The 15,608-nt window shown below is 31.7% G+C and overlaps 1 protein-coding gene across 5 annotated transcripts in view; it reads left to right on the top strand.

Moving 5' to 3' along the window:
- The window catches only part of LOC110996256, an 81,984-nt gene that overhangs the window by 50,777 nt on the left and 15,599 nt on the right, over positions 1-15,608 (top strand). For 2 of the 5 annotated variants that reach the window (XM_045629249.1, XM_045629247.1), the window contains exons 1-3: positions 4,262-4,420; positions 9,002-9,122; positions 9,495-9,695. In XM_045629249.1, coding sequence (XP_045485205.1) covers positions 9,081-9,122; positions 9,495-9,695 — 243 coding nt within the window. In that variant the 5' untranslated portion in view covers positions 4,262-4,420; positions 9,002-9,080. Of the gene's footprint in view, positions 1-464; positions 707-4,261; positions 4,421-9,001; positions 9,123-9,494; positions 9,696-10,658; positions 11,199-15,608 lie in introns of those variants that run through there. The other 3 variants (XM_045629248.1, XM_045629250.1, XM_045629251.1) reach the window with 3 other exon arrangements.

The following is a 15,608-nucleotide window of genomic DNA, read 5'->3' as shown; positions in this document are numbered from 1 at the left end:
TTGCATAAATTACATTTTCGACGATTAAAATGTAACTTATGCTAAAACTAAAGATGAAATATGAAACATTTAATATATTTACATATAACCTTAATAATTACTTTACATATTTAAATTAAATTCTTTTCAGCTATTGTGTCTCGATATAATTGTAAATAAGTATGGTGTAACTTTAACCTATTAAGTATTAAAGACTATAAATAAAAGCTACTACAAATTTTAGGTTTACTTATAATAATATAGTTTTACTTATAAAATAATACATATTAATATTATAATAATCCCCAGTAATATTCAATAGTTTATATAAAGTTGCGTGCCCAATTGTTGCCGTCTGCTTCCCGCGGCAGTGGCATAAATATCATCGTTTTAGGGACGTGCAAAATCACTGGAGGCACTTTTCACTCGCGTGCACTTCGATCGTCAAGGCGCGGAGGCAACGTCACGAAAAATCGAATTTCCACGCCGGCAGTCGTGCTTGAGGCGGCGCGGCGCAAACATCGCGCATACAGCGCCCGCGCGCGCCTTTGCTCGGTCCGTACCGCGAAATAAACTCAAAAATTTAAAACTTTGCAAACTTCTTAACCCGTGTTTAGTTTAATTAATATAAGTGGTAATTAACAGATTATGGGCTTGGCCGCGGTCGCCCAAACAGGTCAACATTTCGACCGTGTTTTTGTGCTTTTTCTATTAATGACGTCATAGGGTGATTAATCAAATGGTTTTGGGTCTATGTAATTAATTGCACTGTCTCACAATATGGAGTATTTTCAAACGAATATGTAATTAATAAGTAGCGATAAATTTAATGTCATATATTGTTTTCTACGCTGCGAGGATTGTTACAATGTATGAACACCAATTATTTCTGTTGTAACAAATGGAATAGTAGCACAAGCAATTATTTTTAAATAATTTACAACCAACATAAATATATTAAGTAATTTATAACGTAAATAGCATAAAATGTCACCAAAGCTTATAGGCAAATAAACATTGTTAAAGATAAAAAAAAACCTGCTTATTATATTTTTCTAAATGAAACCAATTACAGCATACATTTAGATCTGGACTTTAGAGCCATTGTAACTGTAAGTTCGCGTTGGAAAACTCAATTATACAAAATCTTTTATGTGCAAACCTAATTCAGTGAAAATATTTGCATTAATATTTCTTATGAGGCGTGACTTGTCTATTGTTTCGTGGTCATAATTTATGTCACCGAGAATATATGAGAAATAAAGATTAAACTTTATTATGCTAAATAACAAGGTATTTACTTAAAGTGAAGTGCTCTTGCTCCTATAGTAGGATTCCCTGCGTCATATGCAACCAGTATCTTCCTTTTCACATGTAAACTGTACCTGATAATAATTCCTACAGATCACAATTTATAATTAAACTAGTGTTCCACAATTAGGATATTCTGTATCAGCATTGAACAGGTTAACAAGATGTTGATATCACGAGACACTTTGTTTCCACCATCAAACATTCATTTCGATGTGTATATTAAATGATTATTTACAATATTTTATCATCTATGTTCATTTATAAAATAACCAAAGACTATGTTACTAATTATTAACTAGAAAGTGTGTACAGTTCAAACGAACAGTGTTATGAATTCAGCAAACTAACAATTCATTTACAACAACGCCAGTTAGTGATCGAACAATTCCAATTAACTGTAAACTTTTTTTTTTATTTATAACCCCACACAAACTCTACTAATATTGGAGAAAGCTTAGCATTCTTTTTTAATAAACAAAAGAACTACGAATTCTTCAGTAGAATTATTCCTAATTAATGTAGAGTAGGTACATGATGCTTAACAAAATAGTGCGTGTTTGGTATTTAGTACTTTTGAAAGTTAAATACATGTCAAAATTAAAAATCTCCGAAAGTCATTAATTAATAGATTAAGGTTAAAGACGAAGATTTAAATAAGCTCACACCAAGCCAATTGAAAGTTTGAAAGCTTTCACAGCCATATGCCTTAAATGGGTTAACTAATCTGGCTTTAAATTTCGTTTCTGATATTTGACGTACAATTTTAATGGTCTAATTTAGATGACTCTTTTTAAGAAATTTTTCACTCAGGTTGTGACAAATCATATTACTATTTACGTCTACGAATTAGACTGTTAAATACAGGTACAGGCCCAGTAAGTTTCGTCCTAATACTAAGTCAAGAAATAATTAACACAACAAATGCACCCATCGGAGTATGATCTATGATACTAAATATTTATCTATAACCTACCAAAAAAAATTATCAAAATATTTCTTGCATATAAAACAGGACAACCTAAATTATCAACTGGAAATAGCCATTAAAAAAAAACTTGCTGCTGCTTGACAATACTTCACATTGTCTATTTGAAATTGAACATGTAATTGTTAAGAAACAAATCATACAATTTATATCATTTTTATTGTGTTTTTCTCTTCCAAGCCAGATACTATAAAAGTATATAGTCTTATCTTTAACAGTAAAAAATGTTTGTTAAAGAAAAACTACGGAGTTCAAAATAGTGTAATAACTAAAACTTCTTTGGATAAAATTATGTTCATGTTATTCAATAACATCCAATACAGAAAAATATTTACTTTCACACGCAACTGCCTCTTAAATTTATACGCTAGATCACGCACAAAATCAAAATTCAAATTGTATAAACCCAATTAATAATTAATTGAAAATAATTAAAACAGCTTATCTCTACCACATGAAATTATTCGATAACTGAACATTAATTTATGAGTATTATTGCTTGTTTGACAAGCGCTTCCAATTAATTTAAATTATGAACTCTGACATTTATAAAAAAGGAAGATTCGTTTGTTTACTAGCTCTATTCCCTGTTGACTCTAGTTTCGGCATTTAACTTAATCGATTCTGTAAATAAATATGTACATTCTCTGTAATTATATATTGAGTTAAAAAGGGAGTAAAGGAAGGCTACTCAGCTGTAGCAGCTGCAGTTGTCAAGAACCTCGAATCATAAGTGTGTTGGTGTTGGTTAACCATTATTATTTAGGATTAATATACTTTTGAAGAGTGACTACAAAGGTTAGTACAGACATTTTACCTTTGGAAAGAAGTCAGTAACGTTTTTAAAATTTATATTTACGTTCACTTCTTTACTTCACGTTAGTTTAAAATCTTGTGAAATTTTTATTTCCAATACATTCGATTGTGTTCACAGCTAACTGACAATAACAATAGTTTTATATTTTACGACCTCTAAAAGTGCCTAAAACAATTGTCTTACCCTCGCCTTGCCAAGGTCAGGAAGGCGTATAGTTTTTTAGGTCAGGTTATTTCACCCAATGCGAATACGTAGCCATACTAAATTGGATTCCAATCGATTAGCAATTCCAAACGTCAAAATGTGAAGGTGAAATGTCCGGAGTTAAATTAACAAATCTCAGACTAGAACCTTAACCTATACGAAGCTCTATATTTGCTAAACGTATAACGTACGTCAAGGAAAGTCTAATATAATTTTAAAAGTAGGTATTTCAAAATATTCATCATGGCCAATGTTCTAGTACAAAAAATTATGCGTTTGAACACACCTATAATAAACGTTTCGATTGGAATTTAAATAAAGGAGAAATTAGTTCGTACTTAATTCAGAAAGCAGATTGTATATTTAAGAAAATAGTAGCCCTAACAATGTGCGAAAGAATGCAAAATGTTAAATTCCCGCGTCTTTTAATACTTAAAAAAATGGAATTTATATTTATGTCAAATGTAATTCCATTTTTAAAATTAATTTACATTGCAGGTTCTAAATTTAAATGAGAGTAACGTTCTTATGGTAAAGATTTAATTTCCGCACATTTCTATTAGTTAGAAAATTGTGTAATATGTTAAAAGTGTTTTATCTAATGAAAGACACTTTTTTATTACAATTGAGGTACATTACAATTTACCTGAATTGTAATAACAAGCTGTACACGAGCAAATATCATAAAAACGAAAAAAAAATTTTTACATGAAAAAGTTAATTTCCAAGACAGTTAATACATACACATAGATATATAAAAACATATAATTTAATTTAAATAACCGTTTCTATAGAATTTATGAAAAAAATGGCAAGAAATTACAAGTTAACTTAGAAAGCAGGTTTTATATTTAAAAAGTGTAACCATGGTAACGAAAGGTTAGGCAAATTCTATGTATTCTGTACTAGTATATTATACATTAAAATAGCAATACTGTTAAGATTTGTGTAGTATATGTATTTGTTTAGAATTGTAATCATTACCTAAACAATTATGTGACAGTTAAGTATTAACGATAATGTAATGTTAAAGATCTTGTTTATTTAAATATGTGATTAAAGGGATTTCTAGTGAAGTGAGTGAAATGACGAAATTGATTCAAGGATATATGTAGCAATTGGTAAGTAATCGTCAATATGATCAATAGATATAGCCTTAATTTGAACCGACCGATCGGAGTGTATATAACTAATTTACTTTTTAAATATGTGGCGTTTTTGTTGATTATACTTAAAGTGACGTTGTATTGTGAACTATGGACAAAGGAAAAATTAGGAGCATTATAGACCAAGTGGTGTGGTCGCAAGACTACAGCCAGCGCCAAAGGCGTTAAAAAAAACGAGAAAGAGTGACAACAATATAGCATATAAGTCTAAGAAACAAAAAACAATACATTTAATCAAAACTTAATTTAGTAACTTGTAAAAGAAATTTGAATATATACAGACCAAATATGAACTACCAAATTCGAAGTGTTTCTTGCTACAACGCTCGATAAGGCTGCTATTAAAATGACATTACAAGTATATACCAAAATAATGACACTCTGTGGGGTGTCAATGGGTTAGGGCATTGATTGATTTATAAATTGTGTTTAGCCTGCGACTTCACCAGCCTTGGTAATTTTATAATGCGTTATAAATACTTGCATTGCTTTTGAATATTTAACGATAATATTACACACAACTTTTCATGAATAGGAATTTTGAAATACGGTTATCGATTATTTATTATTGTTATATGATACCAGAAAAAAATGGATTATTATAATAAATTAAAGAAAAATGGTATATGATGGTAGGAAAAATACTAAGACATAGCCGATATTTTCAATGTACCCCTATTTTGAGCATAGTATTCAATGCAAAATTTGAAGATTAGATTATTTAAATCTTTAGTGCTCCCAAATTAATTAGAAATTTATTGAATCATATTATTAACACACACAACACTGTAACACATTAACTTTTTTACACTTTTGAACGTCAATATTTTAAAGAAGGAGTATTCCATATCAAATCCGTAGAAGAACTTTCAAGACATTTTGCTAACCTTTATTTCTATCCGAAGCTCCGCCTGAATCTACGTTTCGAAAGAGTTGTGATACAATATAGTAAATAAATATTATATACGATTAATGTATTCAAACTTTCTATTTGAGAAGTAAATGGTATTTTTCAATTATTCTTTGAATTACCCGAGTTAAATATATTAAATATTATGAGGCACATCTCATAAGGGTGAAAGAATTTCTTTATTACTTTAACATAACTGTTAAAATTTTTGACTTTAATTAAAATTCCACGTCATTTTTAAATTAACATGAAATGAATGTTTTACAATACTAAAGAAACTTTACGTAAGTATGATCTCGGTTATATTGAAAGCCCCAATAAATTGTATGTATATTGGCGAAACAATCTTAGCATGGTATAATTCTTTAGCTATGGAGTTATATTTCAGCTTCAAACAGACACTTCAAATGCTATAAATGATAATAATAATGGTAATATAAAAAAAATATACCAATGTTTTGGAATTATCATTTTAAAATTTAATTATATTAACAAGTTATTATTATTATTTAATAATAATTAATTCTTCCAAACATATATATAATATAAAGAATGTTATAGTGAGACAATCGATAGTTCGCATATTCTTTTTTTTTATAAAACAGGTGGCTAACGGGCAGGAGGCTCACCTGATGTTAAGTGATACCGCCGCCCATTCTCCATGCCGGAGGGCTCGCGAGTGCGTTGCCGGCCTTTTAAGAATAACATAATACCACACATAATGACGTTACTGAACATAAAATATTCCACCTTATTTAAAAGTTTTATATTTTCTCTTTGTAAGCTTCAAGATGCTATTGAGAAGGCTTAGTGGGATATTTTTAACTCGCCTATATTAAATAGTTTTTCAATTTTATATCAATGCTGCCGCTCAACTTTACTACACAAAGAAAAAGTTATACATAATATTTCTATAGGTTTTCTATTGATAGTTATGTGGGTGTTTCTGTTTATATTTCCAGTTCGAAAATGTACTAGTAACGCCTTTTTTATTGATTGGAATTTACAGACCCCAGCGGCGGGGTAACTTTTTTAAGTAAGGCGCGGAGTGTGGAGGTTAGTCCGTGAGGTGCAATAGACCCCTATCGATGTAGTAACTAATTACATTCAATATTTATATTGGGTTTGTTTAGCAAAACAATCTAAGCAACAAGTGTTTTTTTTCTCGAATGAAATTGCAAAGCCACGTACTAAAGATTTAATATTCGAATTTTTCAGCTACTTTTATTCTTAACCGTGGATTCCTTTGAAATTTTATCTGCCTAATGCCATAAATTGTATTAGTTTAAACCAAGATTTGATACTGAAAACTAGACGATCAACTCCCAGAGATAAGACTGAGTACAATGGAAAAGAAGTTTAACCTTATCATTTTATATTAAAATCTCTAAAGCCACTTGTAGCACCACAAGTGTACTCGATATATTATCGAACTATTCGATCAAAGAATAGATGCTTCAGCTTTAAGCTGAAAGGTGATGAATAAGACCTTCTCAAAAACCCTTGAAAAAAACCTGACTTGCGAACACAAGGGTTTTCGAGGTTGCCTTTGTGATACCTACAGAACAAGATGCTGCTTGAACGAAGGCCAATCTCTAAATAGAGTAGTGTACACTTTTATTTCGCATTTTTCAATACAATATAGAAGTTATTTATTAGCCTTCGGGACACAAAGCCTTCTTGAACCTTTGTATTGAGCATAATTACTGATCGAAGAATCAAAATGATTTCCATCTTTAAGGATTGAACAGTTTTAAATACGTTATAGCAATAGTTTTTTTTTGCGTAAAAAGCTTAAAATTTCGCTTATGCAGCGTCGTGTTATACAACTACCCAAGTGGTATCAACATGCGACTCTCATAGTGAGGTCATTAGTTCGATCCTCGGCTGGCGGGTATCACTGGACAGTTGGTATTTTTGTCAATGTGCCGTGTACGATAAGGAAAAACATCGAAAAGTAAATGGCTAGATCCAAAGAGTCGTCGTCATCGGACGCAGAAGGCTGATCACGTACTTGTCTAATTAGAAAAAAAAGTTACGAAATAGATACAGAAATCGGAGGCCTGTATCTAACACGTTGTAGTTTAGGTTGTAACACTGTCTTTTTTTATTTTGCATCATCTTTGTGGTTTATATTGTAATATTTTCATTTGGAGTTCCAAGTTCAATTTTAGGCGAAAATAACTACATATTATTCACTTACCTTTAGATTAGTAACTAAAAATAGTTACTAATTTTAGTCACCTGAAAATTTATTAATTTAGGATGAGGATACACTTTGCTATTAGTTAAACCTAAGAACCAGTAGTAAACAAAGGAAATTATAAAAAAAATTATAAATGTGAAAACTTGTTAATTATAAATGTTCAGTATGCAAGTGGAATTATTTCAAGCAATTATTTCTCCGCAATTTACCTTAAGTACTATCGGTCAATCGCAGCATTCCGTGAACTCTATTTGTGTCACGAAAGTGCTGAAAGAAACTTAATTTTATTTCTTTTTAGCGTAAATGTCTAATGACCTTCTTAATGTTGTTAGAAAATATTTTTGTGCTTGCACTCTAAAAATGACTAGCTGTTAAAAGTAAAATTATTTGAAAAGGTTGTATTATTAGACGTTTGCGTTTATATATGTCAGGCAGTCATCGCAGCCCATTGACACCCATTTTTAGTGGGTGCGTTGCCGGCCTTTGAGGGAGGAGTACGCTCTAATTTTGAATAGTTGGAGGTCGTATGTCTCAGGGAAGACCCCCGCCGGTAGTCGATTCCACAGTTCGCTAGTTCGCAAAAGAAAGTGCCTTCTGAAAGGGACTGTGGATGTCTTAAATACAAAGATTTATGTAGACTTTTAATAAGTTTTAATTTAATTAAAAATGTAACATGACTTACGTATTAATTGGCCCATAACTTATTAATTCATTAAATGGATAATTAAAATAAAAGCAACAAGCTAATTTTTTAATAAAATTAAGGTGTAAAAAGTTTATATTATATTTTCGTGACTTAAAAGTTGAATGCCAATGAAATATTAACATAGATGTAGTCAGAAGTTTAGGATATTATGCTGTTAATTTATATTAAAGGAGGCCTGAGCCGAGTGATTATTTATTCCATTAAAGTTATACAGTTTACATATTGGAGTGGATTTTATTCACAAGCTGCCTTATAGATGTAAACATCGAATGTTGTTTGAAAATGCTTGTAATCCGTGTCCTACATTTTCTTGCTACTATGAGTTATAATTATTTTAATAATAATTTATTTGGAACAATATTGTACTAAAATGTTATGTACAATTGAAAGTTCGCATATTCCCCATGTTTTTAAAAGATATTATTACGATGAATAATTATTATTAATCAAATTAATATTAATTATAGTGTTTCACACAAATGATCATTTCTAGATAATTTTTTTTCCAAAAGTATATTAAATCTATATTTAAAAACTCTATTACTTTTGGCACAGCCAGTTGAATTATCTATTTCTATTATTTATTATTGTTCAGTATTATTAAAGAAATCTTCGGAACCTTAATAGTTTTTCGACTTGGTATCGCTTCAAGTATAGATTTTAATAGGAGGCATGTTATGTAACGTAGTATATATAGTATAGTAGTATGATCAGTTGCAGGTGGGTTGCGCGGATGCGGCGAGGCGGTGGCGGAGTGCGCATGCGCGTCGGGTGAGGGGCGCGCGCGCCGTGCATGTACGCGGCGGCGGGCGGCGCCTCGCTCGCGGGCAGAAAGGTATTTTTTATTGTATATCAATGCCTAATGATCCCAATTTTTATCCTGCTTGTGAAATATATGTAGTCAGCTATCTCCCTTATGTTGACTACACACCAAAATAAAAATAGTATATGCGACCTCTTGTTTTAATGTTTTAATGTTTCTCGTTTTTATCTTTGCCGTTCCTAGGAAACTATGTTATAATGTTATCAGTAATTTTTTGTAATTTATCCCATAAATAGGTTTTAAAACTATATACAATATGTAAAAAAACGTATGAACGCGCATAGCGGGCGCGGCCTCTCAATAGGCGAAAATTGGAATTGACTATAATGAGTGACTCAAATATGATACAAAGCCTTTGTATATAACGATGTGCAAACCACACAGGCGCGTCAACACGGCCGCCACCCCGGGCCTCCTAGCCCGCGCCCGCACAGCCCCGTACACCCGGCCCCGACCGGCGTCCGCGCCTACTCGTGCCAGCATTGGGAATCCCGCCTGCTCGCGCCGCCGCCGCGTCCGCTATCCGCCGTCGAGCCGTCGCAATGCGATCTCGTCGAGGTACAGCCGACAGTATGTATAAAGCATGTAAGTGTTAGAAATCGGTGTTGCTACAATTCATCAACGTTTCCTAAGTCCATTGATAAAGATAAGCTAAAACAAATATATCAAAAATAAAGTATCAAATGATTTGAATCCGTTAGTTAAAATCTGGTTGCAACTGGAAATGTTGGCGTAATTCATTAGTTAATCGTGTTAATGCAATGTCAAATGCTGTCTAAATTGTGCTGTTTCACTAAATGTAGGGCAAACTTCGAAGATTTGCTGTCTTTAAGATAAGTAAATTTACGTCAGTTATATTCCCCTAAACTTAGGAGTCGTTGGTGATAATAGCCGTTGCTTTGATTCCTATTATTGTGCGAGCCTTATTGGGCCTATTTATAGTTAATAAATGTTTTGTGTTTAGTTAAGATTGTCATACTGGAAAGTTCGTCCTCAATCAGAACGACTGAATCAAAGTTAGCTGGCCTAGTTTGACTTAAGTTTTTTAATAAATCGCAGCTTAACGTTTAATATGGATTATAGGAATGTCGATGTCGCTTTTTACTGTCGATGACATCGAATGTTCGTAATGTCTTTGTAAAGGTAAAATTAAGTGGTAAGTTGTTTGTTAACAAGGCATGTTAAATTGATGTTAAATTTGTTATAAATGTGCTCATTGTATTCCGTAGCTACGCGGAGAAGTGTATTTTTAAACTTAAGTAACTGTAAGGTGTCTCGTGATACTTGACCTAACTACAGTAACACGGCGTGTGTGACTATTCTCTAGGATTATTATTTGTACGCTTTAAATGTTCCTAGATATTACTGTTAATGAACCAGATACTATTCATGAAATAGTAACTGGGTCACGATTTTAATAAATGTTACGTAGAGCTTAAAAGTCATTGTATGCGTAGGATCTGCATGATACTTCATGTGAGACAGTGCAATAACCTCCCTTTTATATCGTCGTTATTATTAACGGGTATTTACTATTTATTTTAACAGTAGAAAGTAAGTACAAAATCAATATGTGTTCTGAAGTGTTGATTAATGAAGTGCAGAAAGTGGGAAGGCCATGAAAAAACGACACATAAGAAAGAGCGTAAGGTGGGAGGCGAAGAATCAAAGACTACGACTCGATATACGGAATGAAACATGACTGTTGAAAGGAACTAATTAACGCCAAATCGTGGTAGCTTCCATTCACCCTAACATATCGTAATATTAGTTTGTTAGTCGCCTTTTCTCGTGCCTCTCTCCAATTCTAAATTTTAATGATAATTCGTACTGTGATTGACAAAGTGATATTGGTGTTTGTGTAAATAGTAACGCTAGAACCTTAAACGTAATATACCGGGAATCGTATATCTGTGACCGCTCAATAAAGGCACAAAACTGGCAAGTATGCAGGCAGCTCTTATGATAAGAGCAAAATCTAGGGAGCGAAGAAAACAACGACTGAAGCGTGGTATCAAATATGAAATACCGAGCAACGTAGCAACGAAGACTATTGCACCATTCCCGAGATACCCACCTACTTCATGGGTATGTATTTTTGAATATTGCATGAACCCTTATTGATGTTATAGCTGTGTTAAATGGTATTTAATATACCTAGAAGCCCTCGGTGCTCCTGGGTATTTATTGTAAATCAAGGTATCTTATTTAAATTGACTGAAAAGAAAACACACGTATGTGATATTACTGAAACGTAATGTATTTATTATGTATTTATTTATACTTTATTACCTTAAACAATCATATACAAATGGTGATATAAGCTATCAGGAAACGGGCCTTATTTACAAGCGATTCCTTTGAGGCAACCCTAGTATAAAAAAGTAACACCAAAGGTAAACTAAAATCGAAAAAAGTAATACTATTGAAGATACGAAATGTAGAAGCTAATCTTAGGGTAGCTACGAGAATAGAAATGCTCAAAAAGAGATTCTTAAATAAATTAAAAGACAGCTCGTCTGATAAAAAGAGGTAAGGCAGTAGGTATACTTACTTACCATTTCTTAGGTAAAATGCAAATTAAAGTATGCATAGATAGGATAAAATTGCGGATTTCATTTTAGTTAATAAGATTTTAACGTGTTTTATCAAACTTATACAATTCTAACATACGTCTATGTTAGAAGTACTGCTATCAATAGCCCTACATTCTAACAAATGCGCACAATTATGAAGTATTCTAGCGATCGGACATAATATTTCCGCTTCAATCCAAAAGCAAGATTAAGCCCATATCACAATAGGTGCATTATAGCAATTTTCCCGTATCTGAGCAACAAGTAATTCATCAGTCCATCTCCACTGTCCGTCGCATTCAGAACTGTGCTTTGTTCGCAAGTACTGCATTTACAGTACAATGCTATGAAAGTACCCTATTTTCTAACTAGCATAGGACTTGACACACTTATTTTTATATAGCCGTGTGAAAATAAAACTGTTTAAAATGGATTCGTTTTCGCTTGAATGGTCTCGCCGGTACGCCTTTAAAGTAGTTTGGATAATTTTATCTGTACATATCTATACATCTCTATATTATAGACATTTTGCGTCTTGAAGGGCAGGAATGCTCCTAGGTGATGGCATTTACTGTCTGGTATTAACTAGAATTTATTTCAACGCAATTTAAATATCATTCATTTTAAAACACATTAAATTATATGGTAAATAGGACATAATCCAACCATAGAAATCTTTGTTATCTAACCCTCATACTTCTACAACTGTTTCATTGATAATATTTATTTAGAGACAAATAGAGCTTCTGTGTGTGACGCACACAATGCTTTTCTTTCCCGTGCGAACAAGAATTTATCGCGCACATAATAAAAAAAATCTTGTTCGAACGTCATTTGATGCAAATTCTATATAACGATGCACAATATGAAGGCACGATTTTTATATTGTAAAATATAAGACAAGAATTTTCCAGAAAACATAAAATATTCATGAATGAGAACGGTTAGGTCTGCTTGAGTCAACCAGTAAGGCAGCGATGCATATTCTATGACTCCGTAATCCGCCCGGTGAAGTTTACAAGATAGTTATACCTACTATATAATTATAGTGGAAACTCTAAGGTCGAGTTGACAGTGGTAATACTAATAATAGAGTCTTCTGGCAGTGCGAGTGTCCATGGGCGGCGGTGTCACTTAACATCCTCCTGCTAGTCAGCCTCCTGTAACATAAAAAAAAACTATTTTGACATCTTGTAACCAACTGTTACGATGATGATTTTCAATTATCTTAACAATTAATGTTTTACAAAGTCCAGCAATAAATCGATTACACTGTGAAAACCTGAAAATAATTTATCAACTTATGCGTATTTTAAGATTATGGAACGTAAAATAAATACACATATTGAATTTTCAGAGGTGTAAATTGTATCTGTCGCATATTCTTAACATCCGATAAAATATTATTTTGAGTTCGACTTAAAGCAATTTTTGGATGAGTAGTACCCTCACTGCGGTAACGTAATTCAAAAAAAAAGGATTTTTGACAATAGGCGGTTTTAAAACTTTAAAACCGCCTATTCATTTCATTTTATATCATTTTCGGTTTTAATACATTAAGATCGTACACGATCTTTGAAGGTTTTTTAAATTATTTATTTAAATTGCCGAAAAAACTGATTTGGGCATTTTTATTTAGTCTTTGGCACGATGTTTAATACCTTTGACTGAAAATTGTTTAGAAAAGGATTTTGTATAATCAAAAATAATAATGTTATGAATTTGATCATAAAATCCAATCAACCTTATCTCATTTGAAAAGTAAAAATAATGAATGTAAATAAAAATAATAAATAATGGTTTGACTACTTGGGGCTGTTCCTAAGAACGCCTGGATTATAGGTAAACATTTAAAAGAATAAAAATAGTATAATAAACTTAAAACTACTAATTTTTAAAATATTTTTTTTATTAATTTTGTGATACATAAATTTGTCATGTTTCGTGCAAATACATAAAAGACATTAGCGTGCAAGCGAAACGATAACCTGACTTTCATCCTCGTGACAAAAGTTTAATTTTTTTAATCACGCTATATGAAGCGTTTTAGGAATATCGATCATAACAGGATTAAGTATGCCACAATTATTTTTACATGCAGTCCACAGGATATAATGATTTACAAAAGTAAATCTTTTTAGTTCCTCATAACTTAGACTGTATTTATGTTTTATAAATAAATATTTTCTTGAGACAAACCATTACGTTTTACTGGTAATATAATTATATCGTAAAATGTATTTATAATATTCTTAAACCAAATAGTAATAATGCATGAATAGAAAACTTTGTCCCTATGGCAATGTTGGCAGCATTTCCTAAATGTATTACGATACTTATTCGTAGAGCGAGGATAGCACCAGCTCTGGTTTCAAACGTACCTACTATATACCATCAAGATGAGGTGGGTTCTTTAAATTAATCAGTCACGACAGAATAAACAAAATAAAATTAATATAACGGTTTTGGTTGCCGCATTCATAAAACCAAGTAAGCCTGCGTTGAGAAAAACTCTTGAATCTCTTGTATTGCTTATGTCCTCTATATTAATTCTACTATGTCCATAGGTTAAGTTACAATAAAATATTAAACATTAGTATAACGCCCCGTAGAATAAACTATTTTGGTACAAAGTCCTGTGTAAAAATTAAAATGCTTTTAAAAGCAATATCTACAGAATATAGGACGTTAACGTCGACTACATAATATCGGCTGCATTGTGTTTAAGTACGGAACGTACGGCTCGAAAAAAGCCCTGTCATCACCCATTCACCTATCTTCAGGAAACCATTACCACACCTCGCGTTTGCGGCTCAAATTTTTTACCACACATGCATTCCCTGCAATCGATTTTAAACCTATTACCCTAGACAATAAAGTTCATTCTCGGTAGTCACGCGATGTTTTTACATGGAAACATTTTATGCTAACAGTCAAATGGAATTTGGATTTGCTTTCACTGATATCAGTCACGACTGAAGAGGTCTTATTTATTGAAAGAGAGACAAGATTATGTTACCTAGTCTAATTACCTAGTTTTATATTTGTTTATCCAAAGTCGTAAACTCAATGAAAAGTATTGTCATAGAAAGAAATATTACAGCTTAAAAGATAAAAAAATAAAAATTTACATAAATTAACAAACCGAAACCCCAAGTCAAAATCGACTTAAACGTACGTAATAAAGTCAGTGACTTAAAAATGCTGAGGTTATTTTTTGTTTATCTTAAACCACAAGTTAAAAAATAAAAACTTTAAAGAACGTAATTTAAAAAAAAATTCATATAGGTAACATAATGTACACTTATGAACGTCAAAAAAAAACGTAACAAGTAATAAATACATTAATTTTAGTCGTAATATGCCATGACGCCGATATTAGTCTTAGAACTAAGTTAATATAAAAAGCTAGCAAAAGTTCTTATATATATCCCAATCTGTGTTCCTTAATATAACTGTTACTTTGACTTTTTTGTTGTGACTACAAAATAATTAAAATCTTTCCCTTCCTCATAGAATTTAAATTTGGAATACAAAATATAAATGAAACAGTCTTTATCCAAACCTTTATCTAAACATAGAATGTTAATTTAATTAGGACCATTCACTTTGTAACCGTTTATATGAAGGTAAAGTTGACCATGCATTATTCATTAAAACATCGTATAAACACATTGCTTAGACAATGGTCAATTGCACTTAAGTTGACGAGGAAATACCTTTTTTATATTAAATACAATTTATATTATACTTCACTAGAAAGCTTTTGCCTTTACCTTTTATAAATAACAAGGTAAAGGAATATATAAGGTAAAAAATTAACAAATACAGTAGTCTTCTTGTTATTTCATGTTTCTGTATTTTTTGGTCAGCTTACAGGAGTTAATTATAACTATATAAAATATATTGCGAATATTAGCAT

Source organism: Pieris rapae, chromosome 8 (genome assembly GCF_905147795.1).
Source record: "Pieris rapae chromosome 8, ilPieRapa1.1, whole genome shotgun sequence".
In the NCBI taxonomy this organism is placed as follows: Eukaryota; Metazoa; Arthropoda; class Insecta; order Lepidoptera; family Pieridae; genus Pieris; species Pieris rapae.
Note: the sequence above shows the minus strand (reverse complement) of the source record. Positions and strands in the feature narration are given on the sequence as shown.